Below are 13,056 nucleotides of genomic sequence, written 5' to 3'. Positions count from 1 at the left end.
ACACAATATTAATAAATATTGTATATAAATATTAAAATAATTCAAATTTTGATAATAGAACACTGGAGTTTATTGGCATAGGTTTAAGAAGCTGTGAAAAAACTATTTACAATTATGATTTAACTTAAAAAAGGGAATCTACAGCCAAAAATTTGTAAAAGTAAATAATTAGCTAGGAAAATTAGTTTTTGTACAGCTTTTATATAGTGTTTTAAACATTTTTGGAAATAATTTCAAAAAAAAAAAGTCTAAAAACTTAAAGTCTTAGTTCTTGAGCAAGAAAATATAGAACCACAGCCTCACTCAACCAATCATGACAATACTTTTGAACAACTTATATTCTAAAGCAAAGTATATTTTTAAGCTAATCAGGACCATAGTTTCAAACAACTTATATTCTGAAGCAGAGTTTTTCTTTCAAACAGTATGTGTTTCGTTTTTTTTTCTTGTTATGTGATAAACTGATAATTGCACAAACGATTGATGGGCTAAACTATTAGTATAAGATAGTACCTTTAATTGAATTAATTGAAAATTCAAAGGACGTTAAGACTAGCTAGAACAAGTTCTCAGGATTTCTTATGTAACTCTTATTTGAAACCTAACTAGATAAAGATGAATAAAACATTATTGAGTATATAACTGGACTATCGAATAAAAATATTCTTCGGCCAAATCAAAGAATATTTACTGGAAATTCGGGTTGATTTCCACAAGGCACAAAGTAGAATCTTCTTGACTTTTATCAGCTCAACAATTACTTATAATCCTTTTTCCTGGTCTTGCTACGATCTAATTAGCATCAAAGTCTTCTTTCTTTTACGTTATCCAATGACTTTCAGGACTCTTAATCATTATCGAAATTTAAATATGTAATGAAAGAGGCAATTCGTGTAGCTCTAACGCTCTATATATGTTATATTATAGGTAAAATATTAGGTTCTTTGCCTTTTGAAAAAGAAGAGAGAATCTTTGTATTCTTTTTCTTTTTCTTTCCTTCCACTCATTACTCATTAGATTGTTCTGTCTATATAAACATGATAAATCTAGTCTTCTAATTATCTATACCACACATTTAACAAGATCTTCAAGATAATTCCTCCAATGGCTTCTTGTGACACACCTGATGCATTTGCTTGGCTTCAAAACCTTCCTCCCTTTTCTCAATGGAAAAGAAAATCAATGTCCATGTGTATTTGCTCTCCAAATTCATCACATCCATCTTTGAATTTCTCTCTAACTCGTAGCTCTCAGTCTCCAAACACATTCACCTTCTCCATAGTAGCCAACTTCAAGATTCCTATATCTCTCTTCATCTCAAAACCTTTAAGAATCATTGGCTCTAATCAAACTAATCTCCTAAGTGAAAATATCATCTCTACTCTATTAATGAGTTTTGTCGACATAGTTCTCAACTATAACGTCAAGAGAACTACATGTTCAATCCAATTACAAAACCTAGGCTCCACTTCAAACCTCAAAGACGTTTTCAACCTCGCATTCTTCACTTTCGTGTTTCTCATCTGCATCTACGAGGCACCCTCAAGCCTACGAACAACTTGTCTCAAAACGGTGAAAGATCAGCTGGTTACTTGTAGGTCAAGGCAGGGCTCTAAGTTGCTCATGGTGCAACTAGGCTCTAATCTTGAAGAACAATGGATGAGATCGCTCAACCTCGCCATGACCAATTGGATCATCGAAATCAGAGCGTATCAGCATCTCAAGTCACCTTCTCCTTTGTTTTCGTATGCTTTCTCAACTCAGGGTTTGTGGAAAGTTCATATGTATTGTCCTGTGATAGCAATGGAAATGGAGAGCGTAAATAGTGCTTTAACCGACGAGAGATTATTCTTCTCGCTCAACTATCATCAACTTGAAGGTGTAATCCAATTCAACCACAGGATTTACGTTCGTGAGATGTGGTTTAACATTGCTGTGAATATTGACAACGTCAGGTACCATAATTAAACTCATATGATGAACTGTGGAACCTGGTACATATATTAACTAATGATTAAACTGAAAACTATTTATGTAAACTGTGAATTGTGAATCAAGTTAATACTAATTAACACATCCGATCGGTGATCACTAAAAGAACAATGAACGAATAAGAAAAAGTATAAACAAAAATGAAAAAAATATTTATTACTTATTGTTCTTTTCCAATTTTAACAAAGAATATTTTTGTTCAGCAATATTTAAAATTAAAGAAATGACAAAGAGCCATGTAACAAATGTTCCTTATAAGTTATAAATGATAATTTTTATAAAAAATGATTAGGAATTCACTATTCTCATTTATTAAATTGGTCACCATTTTGAGTTATGCTTGTTCTTTTTAAATATTTTTAATAAAAAGTGAGTTATGAATAAAACAATTGCAGTTAGAAACATAATTTTACAAAAAAAAATTTGGTAATTTATGGTATATTATATATTGGTTATTACATAATTAAATTACTAATATCTTTATGATTAGGTGTGACATAATTCGGCTTGTGAACGAGACACTTCTATCAGAACGTGGGATGGGATTAGAGGAAAAACATTTTCCATCAAAAATATCATTGCAACTAACACCAACGGTTCAATCAAACATCCTAATGGCATCCGTAGAAAAATCCTCAGAAAACCCATTGAGACAATTTGAAGTAGAGAAAGGCATAGAAGCAACAATAGATCCACCAAACACTTTCTTCGGACTCAAAGTCTCAGCTAACGAGACCAAAACAAAAAGCATGAAACCATGGAAATTCGAACAGTGGGTTCATGGTTGTACCGCCTACCTCACTTGGTTTTTACATGACTTTGATGATGGAAGAGAAGTTTCATCCTCTAAACCATCAAAGGTTTCGATGATGAACCCTCGTGCTTGGTTCAAGAACCGGTACACAAATGCGTTTAGGCCGTTTACAAAGCAAGGAGGAGTCGTGTTTGCAGGAGATAGTTATGGACAAAGCGTTTTGTGGAAGGTTGATAAAAGAGCTATTGGGAAAGTGATGGAGTTTGAGGTTAAAGGTTGCGTTTGTTTGACTTATTGGCCTAACAAGCATCATACTTTCTATAGTGATACAAGAAGATTGGAATTTAAAGAGATGCTTTACCTCAATCTTCCTTAGATTACTTTTTCTTTTAAATCAAAATAAACGTTAATGTAACTTAGATTTACTACTACTATATGTTGTGTTTTAATTTGGTTGTCTAGAGTGGTGAACGCAGGAAAAATCTTGGCTATATATAATGAAGTTTGAAGTTTATGATATGGATGCTTGTAATTGAATGATCGACGATATTTTGTGTATCCAATGTTATAAACATGTATGTAAACATTATGGACTTGTGACATAGATAAAATACACCAATTAAAGATTTTGGAAACATATTCTAATCGTGTATATATAAAAAATATAGTGATTTTGGATGTGTACAAAAGAAATATAAAGTCGCAAACAAAGATCTTTTGATATATAAGAATAAACAAAATGGCAATATTACATAGCTTTTTCCCGTTGGCATTGTTGATATTTTTGTCCACATTATTTGTGGTCCATGTAGTGTATGTACTACACCAACTATTTTTTTCTTCTTTTATATACCCTTATTATATGATCCAGTTAGGGTCAAGTTGGAGTGATTCGAGTAAACTCATCTAAATATCAGTATTAAATTTTAAATTTCGTTAAAGTTGGAATCGGTTTGTAGACGTTGTATATAAAGGCTTTGTCTCACAACTTTGAAAAAAATACAGAATCTTTTCACAACTTCTAAAAGACATAATAAATTGTAACAAGACTAATACAATAACTAGAAGCCACACTCACCTTAAATTGCGCTGTTTCAATGTTCATTATCGAGCGATGCACTTACGCTTCAGGTTGATATTATTGAAAATGTCAACACAAAGCGTAAGCTATTTCCGAGGCTGAGAGACATAGAGATGTCAAAGATTGTTCTTGTTTCTGTGGTTTGGACATGACTTATGTCATCACATTATGCTATAATAATAGTGTTTGTTAAGTTATATAAAAGAAAAAAATCAATAGTGTTTGTTGAGCTCCCTCGTGGCTTCACTTTAATAATTGTACAAAGACTAAAAATACGTTACTTTTTGATTTTTCCTTAGCCATAGATATTAAGTGAGAGTACAGTTTCTTCAAAAAGAGTTTTGGTCTTCCTCCTCCTCCTCCTCTTCGTCTTCCCTCTGCACAGAGGATTATCTTTCAGGGAAAGATCGAAACTTTATTAGATTTCCTGAAAGATGGGTAACGCTCTTGGATACCTCTACGGAAAATGCTGCAAACCCACCACGGACGACGACTCTCTCGGTCCTCACGGCGTCTCCGCGGCCACTGTCGGTGTTTCAGCTCTCGCTCACGATCTCTTCAACTTCGAGATCACTTCCCAAGTACTTAACTTTCTCACTTATGCAACTAGAGTTTGCTTAAACTGATCTGATTATGGCTTTCTAGGTTCCTGAAGGACTTGGGAGGTATGTTGTGTCATCAAGAAAAGCTCAAGCAAACTGGTAAAGACCACAACAATAACTTTACATGTTTTGTCCTAGTGAATAAAGATGTGAACTTTGGCTCTGTATTTTTTTGCTGTGAAGGTATAGAAAAATACTTGAGGCATGGAAGCAAGCAAAACCTCCACCACAGACAGCAGAGGATGCTTCTAGGCTTGTTACTGAGATCTTGAAAAGGCATCAGAAAGCAGATGTTGAGGTATGAATGTGTAGTTCAGTTATTGAAGTTGGAAGAGATTTAAAGTGAATGCGTTGTTTTATTATGACAGGGACTTTTGTCTTTCTATGGACTCCCTTTGCCTCACACTCTTGTTGAGCTCTCTACTGAAGCTCCTCCTGATTCTTTGCCTGAAGGAGTTCTCTTTGAGTTTCAAACTCTTCCGGTTGATCCAAAAGCTGTGGCGGATGGAGACACCATCACAGTTTATGTCTCTACTTCAGACCCGGTTGTGTCATCTTCTGTGCCAAGGGAAGTGAATGTTGCAGCGGTTAAAAGAGCAAAGGCACGTGAGAGGAAGGATTACACCAAAGCGGATGCGCTTCACCAGAAGATCATTGATTCTGGTTATAGAGTGCTGAACATTCAGAATGAAGAAGTGCTTGCTCGCAAGTTCAGAATCAGACTAAGGTTAAAATCACTTTTCTACTAGACATGCCATTAGTTTCTTTGTTATAATGGAAAAAAAATATTTGGTGATGGAAAGGAAATAGGGGAATAGATGCACCAGAGAGTCAGATGCCGTTTGGTAAAGAGGCACAAGAAGAGTTGCTTAAGATTGTTCAATGGAAAAGCTTGAAGGTGTTGGTTTATGGAGAAGATCGGTATGGGAGGTGTGTTGGAGATTTATACTGCAATGGAGTTTTTGTTCAGGTAATTATTAAGTACACTTCTATTCTTAAAAAAAGAAGTTTGTTCATAATGTTATTTGGTTTCTTGTGTTGTTGTAGGAGGCAATGCTAAAGAAAGGTCTTGCTTGGCACTATGTAGCTTACGACAAGCGCATTGTTCTTGCAAAGGTAAAGGTGTTGTTGTATATACACTACCGTTTATAAGGTCTATGTTGATAGTTTGTTTTGATGTGAGAATCAGTGGGAGAAAGAAGCAAGGCAGAAGCGTATTGGCTTGTGGGCTTCTTCAAATCCAGAGAAGCCATGGGACTGGAGAAAGAACAACAGGCGTGAGTAAACAGCTTGCCTCTGTAGAAATCAGAGAGTTGAAAGACTGTTGAGATTTATGATTACTGATTGAACTAATCTTATTCCATTGTGAGATGTGTAACAAATGGTTAAGATATGTATAAATGGTGTTTACATTGATCCTACGTTTTGATGCAACAGACCCAAGTAGAGCTATTAAGATATGTAACCAAAACGTTGGTGTAATTTATGAGGTGTTACAACACTCTCAATGCTTTCTTTAATATTCTTAAGGACAAGAACCAGCTTGAGACAGTGCTTGAAACTAATGGATGAGATGGCTAAACCCTCTTGTGAACCAACTCATATCACAACCTTTGCCTTAAGCCTGATGCAAATTCATAAATTTAATGATCTTATTCGATAGATTAATTACAGATAGTATCCATATTACTTCAAAGAAGGGAAATTTCATATATTTACTGTTTTTAAAAGTGGAATCCAAAAAAAAGTGACTTCAACATTCATCATCATTCACTGCTAGTTTTGTGTCGTCCCCATTAGTCCACGGCTAGGTCTAAGTAGTTGCTTGAACAAAGCAATCTTAGGGACATTCCAATGCTCCACATGTCTTGCATAAACCCATACATATCATGATATGAGAAACATATAAAAAAACTCATAAGAACTCATCATTTTACCTGCATATTTTTCCGGATTCTGTATCGAAGTAATACTCAGTGTAACCAGTTGCTGTAAAGTGTAAACATATCCATAAGAAGACATAAAAGTTTTGTCCTTTTTTAGTTTAAAGTCTCAAACTTTATCCCATTTTGTGTTACCTGAGAGAATGGGTTTCCATGGAAACGACATGACACAGCTAAACTTCCAATGCCCAACTCCTTTCTCCTACAAAACCCATGTCGATAAAACCGTAAAAATCAAACCTTTTTTCTCTCCGGCGTCGGAAAAATCTTCACAGTACCTCGAAGTTCTCCCATTTCATTAGCTTCATGTTCGATTTCTCAATCAAAGATCCGAAGTTAGTGCAGTTCCTTTTGAAACGAGCAAGTCCCTTGAAGGAGCCAGCTGGATCAGCGAACTCACACTTCTCCTCGTACACCGCCGGCGTTAAGTCCCCTGAGGTCAAAGAATACATCATTACAGTACAAAACAGAACTCAAGATCATGTCTTTATTCACTGACCTGTGACGAAATACGACCGCTTGAAGTCGTGTTTGATCGAGTCCACGACCGCTACACGAACGGCTCGTCCCGAACAATCAACAGGAATCTCATAGTCTTGCTCAGTCGTAGTAGGAGGAGGAGGAGACGCCGGAGATCTGAAAGCGGAGGCGGCGATTCCGAGTAGCTCTGAGCCGTACCAAGCGATTTTGAGCAGAACATTCTCCGGTTCAGCTCTTCCTTTACTTGTTGTTGTCTGTGGCTCGTTGGTTGGAGGACTCTGTCCTCTGCAACTCACTCCAGTTGAGAAAAACTGGCGGCGGTTGCGGCGGAAGGTTGAACGGAGAGCATCTCCGGAGTAGATGGGGGCGATGGAATGAAAGGAAAGAGAAGAAGATACCATTGTTTGTTTGTTTGGCTTCAAGTGTGAGATTGATTATGAGACAGGACGAGTTTATTTACTTTAATAAGTATCTTTGTGTGTGTTGGCTAATGGTGACCACACAAAGTAACAACAGAACACAACACAACAAGATCACATATCTGATTCGTCTTAAAACAATGAATCAAATCTAAGATAAAAAAGAAGAATCTCTACATAGTACAGAGTACAGACCAAAACAAAAGTTGAATGTGATGTGTCTTCTTTTCTACACCTTTCTTGGCAGGTGTGGTTGTGATCATCAGCTGATGATCATGTCGATGGCACCGGGTAAAACCTGAAACTTTCTAGGTAGGAATCCAAGATGTTCTCCATCTGACTGAACATAGATACTTCCACTCTCTGAAACCTCCTCAATTTCTATACTTTGTACACTACAATAAAAAAAACAAAGGTGCTTAGGACATTTGAAGAACAAGATGTTGAGAAGAGAAGAAAAGATCTGACCTTCTTGAGCTCACATTGTTAACGGAGAGATGCGTCCCGTTGTATAGCTTATGAAGTTTCAGTATGAAATCATACCACTTGAAGTCTTGAAGAACCACAACCTGCAGAGAGAAGAAGTGTATGAATGTCAAAAAGCTAACAACACTAGGATTAAAACAGATCTAATGACCTCAAGATTTCCATTTCCGGGGACAGCGTTGGGAGTGATCTTCATTCCACCACCAAAGTACTTAGCGTTTCCAACGCAGAGAGCGGTGACTTGAGGATATATCTCCCATTCCCCTCCATTGACCTTTATATAATACAACAACAAAGCTTACTTGCTCACTCTGGTGAAGAAGAGATTTTGACTGTTTTTTTTACCTTGATCCTCATGTCTCGGTTGTGATGTCCCATAAAAGCTTGGAGGGCACCGATAACGTAGCACAAGCTTCCAAATTTCTTGTACTTTGATGCGTAGAAACCTGCCTTTGCGCTCCTGCAAAGTGATGAACAAGTAAAAAATATTTACAACCTTCTCCTTAAGGATCAATCAGATAATCAAACGGGAATATCCTTACAAGTGAACATCAGCAACGTTAATAAAGTAATGCAAATCACTTCCTTTATGGTCGATAACACCAACATCAATACGTGATCGTATACCTGAAGATTATGTGATCTTATATGAGACATTATTACACATGATGAACTGATAAGTCCTAACTACTTGAATGAGTTCAGTGACATACCTCTAGCAATGCGCTCCACCGCTTCACAAGGATCATTGTCCCTAACAAAACGCAGAATATACTCAAAAACATTGGCTCAACATAAGTTTTGAAAACAATTTAAATCAAACTGAAGTTGCAATAACTAACCAACCAAATGTTCTAACGAAGTCCGAGCCAGTACCTAAGGGAATCAGCTGCATAGAAAGAAGAAGAATAAGATGGATTGAGATTGTAAGTTGTAACTCCGAAAGAGATATACACAAAAACAAGCCCATGCTACTCACACCAAGTGCAGCCGAATGACTAGCTTGGCCGTTAAGATTACTGACAGGTTTTCCCTCCCAAAAGAATCCATTAACAACCTGTTAAATCAAAATGACACAATCAATGGAGCTAAAACTCTCAAGAACTCAGTTTAGCAACCAAAGATTTCAAGTTCCTACCTCATGCAGAGTTCCATCACCTCCTACGGCAATCACAGCATCTGCACCATCCCTAATAGCCTGACAGAAAGCAAACAAACGATCAAGGGAACACAAAAACCCATCAAAGTGATGTATAGGTAAAACTTTCACAGCCACCACTTATACCTCTCTTGTAATGTCAATGGCATGAGAAGGACCCGATGTTAAATATTCTTTTATCTGTGGAGGAGTAAGCAAACAATAATACCCACACACACACACACACGCCACTAACGCATAGCACACAGTTAAGTAAACACTCACATTACAGTCTTTACCAAGACGAGTTCGAAGGTAAGGAAGCAACTTCTTCCACTCCTTGGCTGTTCTACCATTAGCTCCTAAAATTCAAATCCAGCCAACCTCGAGATTGATTCTCACATATATAAAATCATATTTTTAATATCAAAGTCTCAGTCTTTCTTCTTCCACTGAGTAAAAAGGGCAAAATCACCTTGAGGGTTTACGACGAAAACGAGATCACGGAGGCGGGAGGGGGAGACGGCGGCGGAACCACCACCGTGAAGGGTGATGCGACCAGAGGAGAGACTGGAGGAGATAGAGTGTTTTGCTCTAAGGAACGAAGGTTGTTTCGCCGTGTAAGGGCGAATTGAAATGCAGCAATTGGATCGTAGCATTGTGTGGCCGTAGTTTCCGCTCCGGGAGACATCATCGCCGTTATCATCAGTTCGTCGTGAGATACGACACTTACAGAGACCCTCTGTCTTAGAGAGAGACTTTCGTAACGCTTTTTGGGCCGATCTCTCTCTTTTAAAAATCCATGTTGGGCTTAATCTTTATGGCCCGTAAAACATTTTAGTAAAAGACGTCAGTGAAGTGAGGGGTCCACGCTTTTTGTGGGGTCCCCAACAGCTGTCATATGGACTTTTCGGCCCATTTATCGTTAATCAAAAACAGGAGGCCGTATATATAATTTCATTTGTAGCCGTTAGATTTTTCCCTTGCGATAAAATACTATTTTCTCAGCCGTCCACTTTTTTTAACTCTGTGCACAGGGCAGTGAAAAAAATCAAACGTCACCGCCATTCACAGTCGTAAACGTGTAATCTTCATTTACTATTTTATCTGACAGGCAGTGACTTTATCCTTTATAAACTGACGGCCGACCTCCGCCATAACTTTTTCTCAGCTAAACCGACTCCGAAAAGTCAATGAAGCATTAGAAGATCGTTTCCACGACACCTTCCTTGCGACTTTCTTCATCTCCAGCAGCTTAAAACTGTAAGATTCCTGTACATTGAGCTTCGTTTCAGCCTCATATCTATCTATGTTTATGTGTGTTCTTCTGAGAAAATCAAATTCTGAATCTTTAGTTTTAGGGCTAAAGAGTTAACAGACCGATGCAGAGCTTGTACCCATCTTCAAATGTTAGTGTTAGATTGAGAATCACATCGTTTGATTATTGTTTCTTCCCATGTGGGTTTCTATAAATAAATGGAAAGTTTCGATTTTTAAGCTTCAAGATCTATAAAGTTGTCAGCTTTTTGAGACTTTAAGGTTTGGATTGTTCCCTTCTATGCAGTACCAATTACCCATAAGCTTGTCTGATTGATTAACTCAAAATATCATCTCTTTGTTCTTTTTTTTTTGCAGTGTCTAGCGAAAATGAGCCGACCACATGATCCACCACGAGGCTTCTTCCCATTTGGGAACCCCTTTCGGTTGCTATCACCAAAGAGCTCAGCTTTATCCTTTTGAAAAAGAAGAGAGAATCTTTGTATTCTTTTTCTTTTTCTTTCCTTCCACTCATTACTCATTAGATTGTTCTGTCTATATAAACATGATAAATCTAGTCTTCTAATTATCTATACCACACATTTAACAAGATCTTCAAGATAATTCCTCCAATGGCTTCTTGTGACACACCTGATGCATTTGCTTGGCTTCAAAACCTTCCTCCCTTTTCTCAATGGAAAAGAAAATCAATGTCCATGTGTATTTGCTCTCCAAATTCATCACATCCATCTTTGAATTTCTCTCTAACTCGTAGCTCTCAGTCTCCAAACACATTCACCTTCTCCATAGTAGCCAACTTCAAGATTCCTATATCTCTCTTCATCTCAAAACCTTTAAGAATCATTGGCTCTAATCAAACTAATCTCCTAAGTGAAAATATCATCTCTACTCTATTAATGAGTTTTGTCGACATAGTTCTCAACTATAACGTCAAGAGAACTACATGTTCAATCCAATTACAAAACCTAGGCTCCACTTCAAACCTCAAAGACGTTTTCAACCTCGCATTCTTCACTTTCGTGTTTCTCATCTGCATCTACGAGGCACCCTCAAGCCTACGAACAACTTGTCTCAAAACGGTGAAAGATCAGCTGGTTACTTGTAGGTCAAGGCAGGGCTCTAAGTTGCTCATGGTGCAACTAGGCTCTAATCTTGAAGAACAATGGATGAGATCGCTCAACCTCGCCATGACCAATTGGATCATCGAAATCAGAGCGTATCAGCATCTCAAGTCACCTTCTCCTTTGTTTTCGTATGCTTTCTCAACTCAGGGTTTGTGGAAAGTTCATATGTATTGTCCTGTGATAGCAATGGAAATGGAGAGCGTAAATAGTGCTTTAACCGACGAGAGATTATTCTTCTCGCTCAACTATCATCAACTTGAAGGTGTAATCCAATTCAACCACAGGATTTACGTTCGTGAGATGTGGTTTAACATTGCTGTGAATATTGACAACGTCAGGTACCATAATTAAACTCATATGATGAACTGTGGAACCTGGTACATATATTAACTAATGATTAAACTGAAAACTATTTATGTAAACTGTGAATTGTGAATCAAGTTAATACTAATTAACACATCCGATCGGTGATCACTAAAAGAACAATGAACGAATAAGAAAAAGTATAAACAAAAATGAAAAAAATATTTATTACTTATTGTTCTTTTCCAATTTTAACAAAGAATATTTTTGTTCAGCAATATTTAAAATTAAAGAAATGACAAAGAGCCATGTAACAAATGTTCCTTATAAGTTATAAATGATAATTTTTATAAAAAATGATTAGGAATTCACTATTCTCATTTATTAAATTGGTCACCATTTTGAGTTATGCTTGTTCTTTTTAAATATTTTTAATAAAAAGTGAGTTATGAATAAAACAATTGCAGTTAGAAACATAATTTTACAAAAAAAAATTTGGTAATTTATGGTATATTATATATTGGTTATTACATAATTAAATTACTAATATCTTTATGATTAGGTGTGACATAATTCGGCTTGTGAACGAGACACTTCTATCAGAACGTGGGATGGGATTAGAGGAAAAACATTTTCCATCAAAAATATCATTGCAACTAACACCAACGGTTCAATCAAACATCCTAATGGCATCCGTAGAAAAATCCTCAGAAAACCCATTGAGACAATTTGAAGTAGAGAAAGGCATAGAAGCAACAATAGATCCACCAAACACTTTCTTCGGACTCAAAGTCTCAGCTAACGAGACCAAAACAAAAAGCATGAAACCATGGAAATTCGAACAGTGGGTTCATGGTTGTACCGCCTACCTCACTTGGTTTTTACATGACTTTGATGATGGAAGAGAAGTTTCATCCTCTAAACCATCAAAGGTTTCGATGATGAACCCTCGTGCTTGGTTCAAGAACCGGTACACAAATGCGTTTAGGCCGTTTACAAAGCAAGGAGGAGTCGTGTTTGCAGGAGATAGTTATGGACAAAGCGTTTTGTGGAAGGTTGATAAAAGAGCTATTGGGAAAGTGATGGAGTTTGAGGTTAAAGGTTGCGTTTGTTTGACTTATTGGCCTAACAAGCATCATACTTTCTATAGTGATACAAGAAGATTGGAATTTAAAGAGATGCTTTACCTCAATCTTCCTTAGATTACTTTTTCTTTTAAATCAAAATAAACGTTAATGTAACTTAGATTTACTACTACTATATGTTGTGTTTTAATTTGGTTGTCTAGAGTGGTGAACGCAGGAAAAATCTTGGCTATATATAATGAAGTTTGAAGTTTATGATATGGATGCTTGTAATTGAATGATCGACGATATTTTGTGTATCCAATGTTATAAACATGTATGTAAACATTATGGACTTGTGACATAGATAAAATACACCAATTAAAGATTTT

At 36.6% G+C, this 13,056-nt stretch overlaps 5 protein-coding genes across 10 annotated transcripts; 3 read left to right on the top strand and 2 right to left on the bottom strand.

Annotated features, from left to right (window-relative positions):
- Positions 1-942: 942 nt before the first annotated feature.
- On the top strand, positions 943-3,265 carry LOC106450846. Its single transcript, XM_013892618.3, has 2 exons — positions 943-1,955; positions 2,483-3,265. The coding sequence occupies exons 1-2, from the start codon at positions 1,105-1,107 to the stop codon at positions 3,120-3,122; spliced, it is 1,491 nt and encodes a 496-aa protein (XP_013748072.1). The 5' UTR covers positions 943-1,104; the 3' UTR covers positions 3,123-3,265.
- A 487-nt stretch (positions 3,266-3,752) lies between these two features.
- LOC106450849 (staphylococcal-like nuclease CAN2) lies at positions 3,753-5,951 on the top strand. Of its 2 annotated transcripts, XM_013892620.3 has the most exons (7): positions 3,753-4,408; positions 4,473-4,528; positions 4,613-4,727; positions 4,798-5,156; positions 5,240-5,399; positions 5,477-5,545; positions 5,619-5,951. In XM_013892620.3, the coding sequence occupies exons 1-7, from the start codon at positions 4,262-4,264 to the stop codon at positions 5,712-5,714; spliced, it is 1,002 nt and encodes a 333-aa protein (XP_013748074.1). In that variant the 5' UTR covers positions 3,753-4,261; the 3' UTR covers positions 5,715-5,951. The 2 variants fall into 2 exon arrangements, 1 of the variants encoding a protein (XP_013748074.1); XR_007339665.1 differs by lacking the exon at positions 5,619-5,951 and having other exon boundaries at positions 4,102-4,408; positions 5,233-5,399; positions 5,477-5,546.
- On the bottom strand, positions 5,767-7,492 carry LOC106450850. 2 transcript variants are annotated; one of them, XR_001289465.3, is made up of 6 exons: positions 6,872-7,492; positions 6,651-6,805; positions 6,508-6,574; positions 6,367-6,418; positions 6,149-6,296; positions 5,767-6,053 (listed from the first exon to the last, which is right to left on the bottom strand). XR_001289465.3 is itself a non-coding variant. In XM_013892622.3 (5 exons), the coding sequence occupies exons 1-5, from the start codon at positions 7,251-7,253 to the stop codon at positions 6,206-6,208; spliced, it is 747 nt and encodes a 248-aa protein (XP_013748076.1). In that variant the 5' UTR covers positions 7,254-7,491; the 3' UTR covers positions 6,064-6,205. The 2 variants fall into 2 exon arrangements, 1 of the variants encoding a protein (XP_013748076.1); XM_013892622.3 differs by lacking the exon at positions 5,767-6,053 and having other exon boundaries at positions 6,064-6,296; positions 6,872-7,491.
- On the bottom strand, positions 7,360-9,669 carry LOC106450847 (sphingoid long-chain bases kinase 2, mitochondrial-like). Of its 2 annotated transcripts, XM_013892619.3 has the most exons (12): positions 9,371-9,666; positions 9,181-9,257; positions 9,043-9,096; positions 8,896-8,955; positions 8,737-8,814; positions 8,600-8,646; positions 8,471-8,511; positions 8,300-8,384; positions 8,103-8,217; positions 7,909-8,031; positions 7,740-7,840; positions 7,360-7,666 (listed from the first exon to the last, which is right to left on the bottom strand). In XM_013892619.3, the coding sequence occupies exons 1-12, from the start codon at positions 9,552-9,554 to the stop codon at positions 7,534-7,536; spliced, it is 1,098 nt and encodes a 365-aa protein (XP_013748073.1). In that variant the 5' UTR covers positions 9,555-9,666; the 3' UTR covers positions 7,360-7,533. The 2 variants fall into 2 exon arrangements, with proteins under 2 accessions (XP_013748073.1, XP_048636424.1); XM_048780467.1 differs by having other exon boundaries at positions 9,043-9,257; positions 9,371-9,669.
- A 102-nt stretch (positions 9,670-9,771) lies between these two features.
- On the top strand, positions 9,772-12,945 carry LOC106450851. 3 transcript variants are annotated; one of them, XM_013892625.3, is made up of 4 exons: positions 9,772-9,979; positions 10,067-10,158; positions 10,531-11,635; positions 12,163-12,945. In XM_013892625.3, exons 3-4 carry the CDS (start codon positions 10,785-10,787, stop codon positions 12,800-12,802), a joined length of 1,491 nt encoding a protein of 496 aa, XP_013748079.1. In that variant the 5' UTR covers positions 9,772-9,979; positions 10,067-10,158; positions 10,531-10,784; the 3' UTR covers positions 12,803-12,945. The 3 variants fall into 3 exon arrangements, with proteins under 3 accessions (XP_013748079.1, XP_048636419.1, XP_048636420.1); XM_048780463.1 differs by lacking the exon at positions 9,772-9,979 and adding an exon at positions 10,251-10,434; XM_048780462.1 differs by lacking the exon at positions 9,772-9,979 and having other exon boundaries at positions 10,000-10,158.
- Positions 12,946-13,056: the final 111 nt, after the last annotated feature.

The sequence above is a fragment of the Brassica napus genome, chromosome A5, assembly GCF_020379485.1.
Source record: "Brassica napus cultivar Da-Ae chromosome A5, Da-Ae, whole genome shotgun sequence".
NCBI classification, from domain to species: Eukaryota; Viridiplantae; Streptophyta; class Magnoliopsida; order Brassicales; family Brassicaceae; genus Brassica; species Brassica napus.
This window is presented reverse-complemented; position numbering and strand designations above follow the sequence as displayed.

Coding starts and splice junctions, on each gene's coding strand:
- LOC106450846 (XM_013892618.3), top strand. CDS start 1,105: ATGGCTTCTTGTGACACACCTGATGCATTTGCTTGGCTTCAAAACCTT. Junction 1,956..2,482: donor GTGAATATTGACAACGTCAG/GTACCATAATTA, acceptor CTTTATGATTAG/GTGTGACATAATTCGGCTTG.
- LOC106450849 (XM_013892620.3), top strand. CDS start 4,262: ATGGGTAACGCTCTTGGATACCTCTACGGAAAATGCTGCAAACCCACC. Junction 4,409..4,472: donor ACTTCGAGATCACTTCCCAA/GTACTTAACTTT, acceptor ATGGCTTTCTAG/GTTCCTGAAGGACTTGGGAG. Junction 5,400..5,476: donor GCAATGGAGTTTTTGTTCAG/GTAATTATTAAG, acceptor GTGTTGTTGTAG/GAGGCAATGCTAAAGAAAGG.
- LOC106450850 (XM_013892622.3), bottom strand. CDS start 7,253: ATGGTATCTTCTTCTCTTTCCTTTCATTCCATCGCCCCCATCTACTCC. Junction 6,575..6,650: donor TGAAATGGGAGAACTTCGAG/GTACTGTGAAGA, acceptor TGGGTTTTGTAG/GAGAAAGGAGTTGGGCATTG. Junction 6,297..6,366: donor GAATCCGGAAAAATATGCAG/GTAAAATGATGA, acceptor GGTTTATGCAAG/ACATGTGGAGCATTGGAATG.
- LOC106450847 (XM_048780467.1), bottom strand. CDS start 9,554: ATGCTACGATCCAATTGCTGCATTTCAATTCGCCCTTACACGGCGAAA. Junction 8,647..8,736: donor GTCATTCGGCTGCACTTGGT/GTGAGTAGCATG, acceptor CTTTCTATGCAG/CTGATTCCCTTAGGTACTGG. Junction 8,032..8,102: donor ACCGAGACATGAGGATCAAG/GTAAAAAAAACA, acceptor TATTATATAAAG/GTCAATGGAGGGGAATGGGA.
- LOC106450851 (XM_013892625.3), top strand. CDS start 10,785: ATGGCTTCTTGTGACACACCTGATGCATTTGCTTGGCTTCAAAACCTT. Junction 11,636..12,162: donor GTGAATATTGACAACGTCAG/GTACCATAATTA, acceptor CTTTATGATTAG/GTGTGACATAATTCGGCTTG.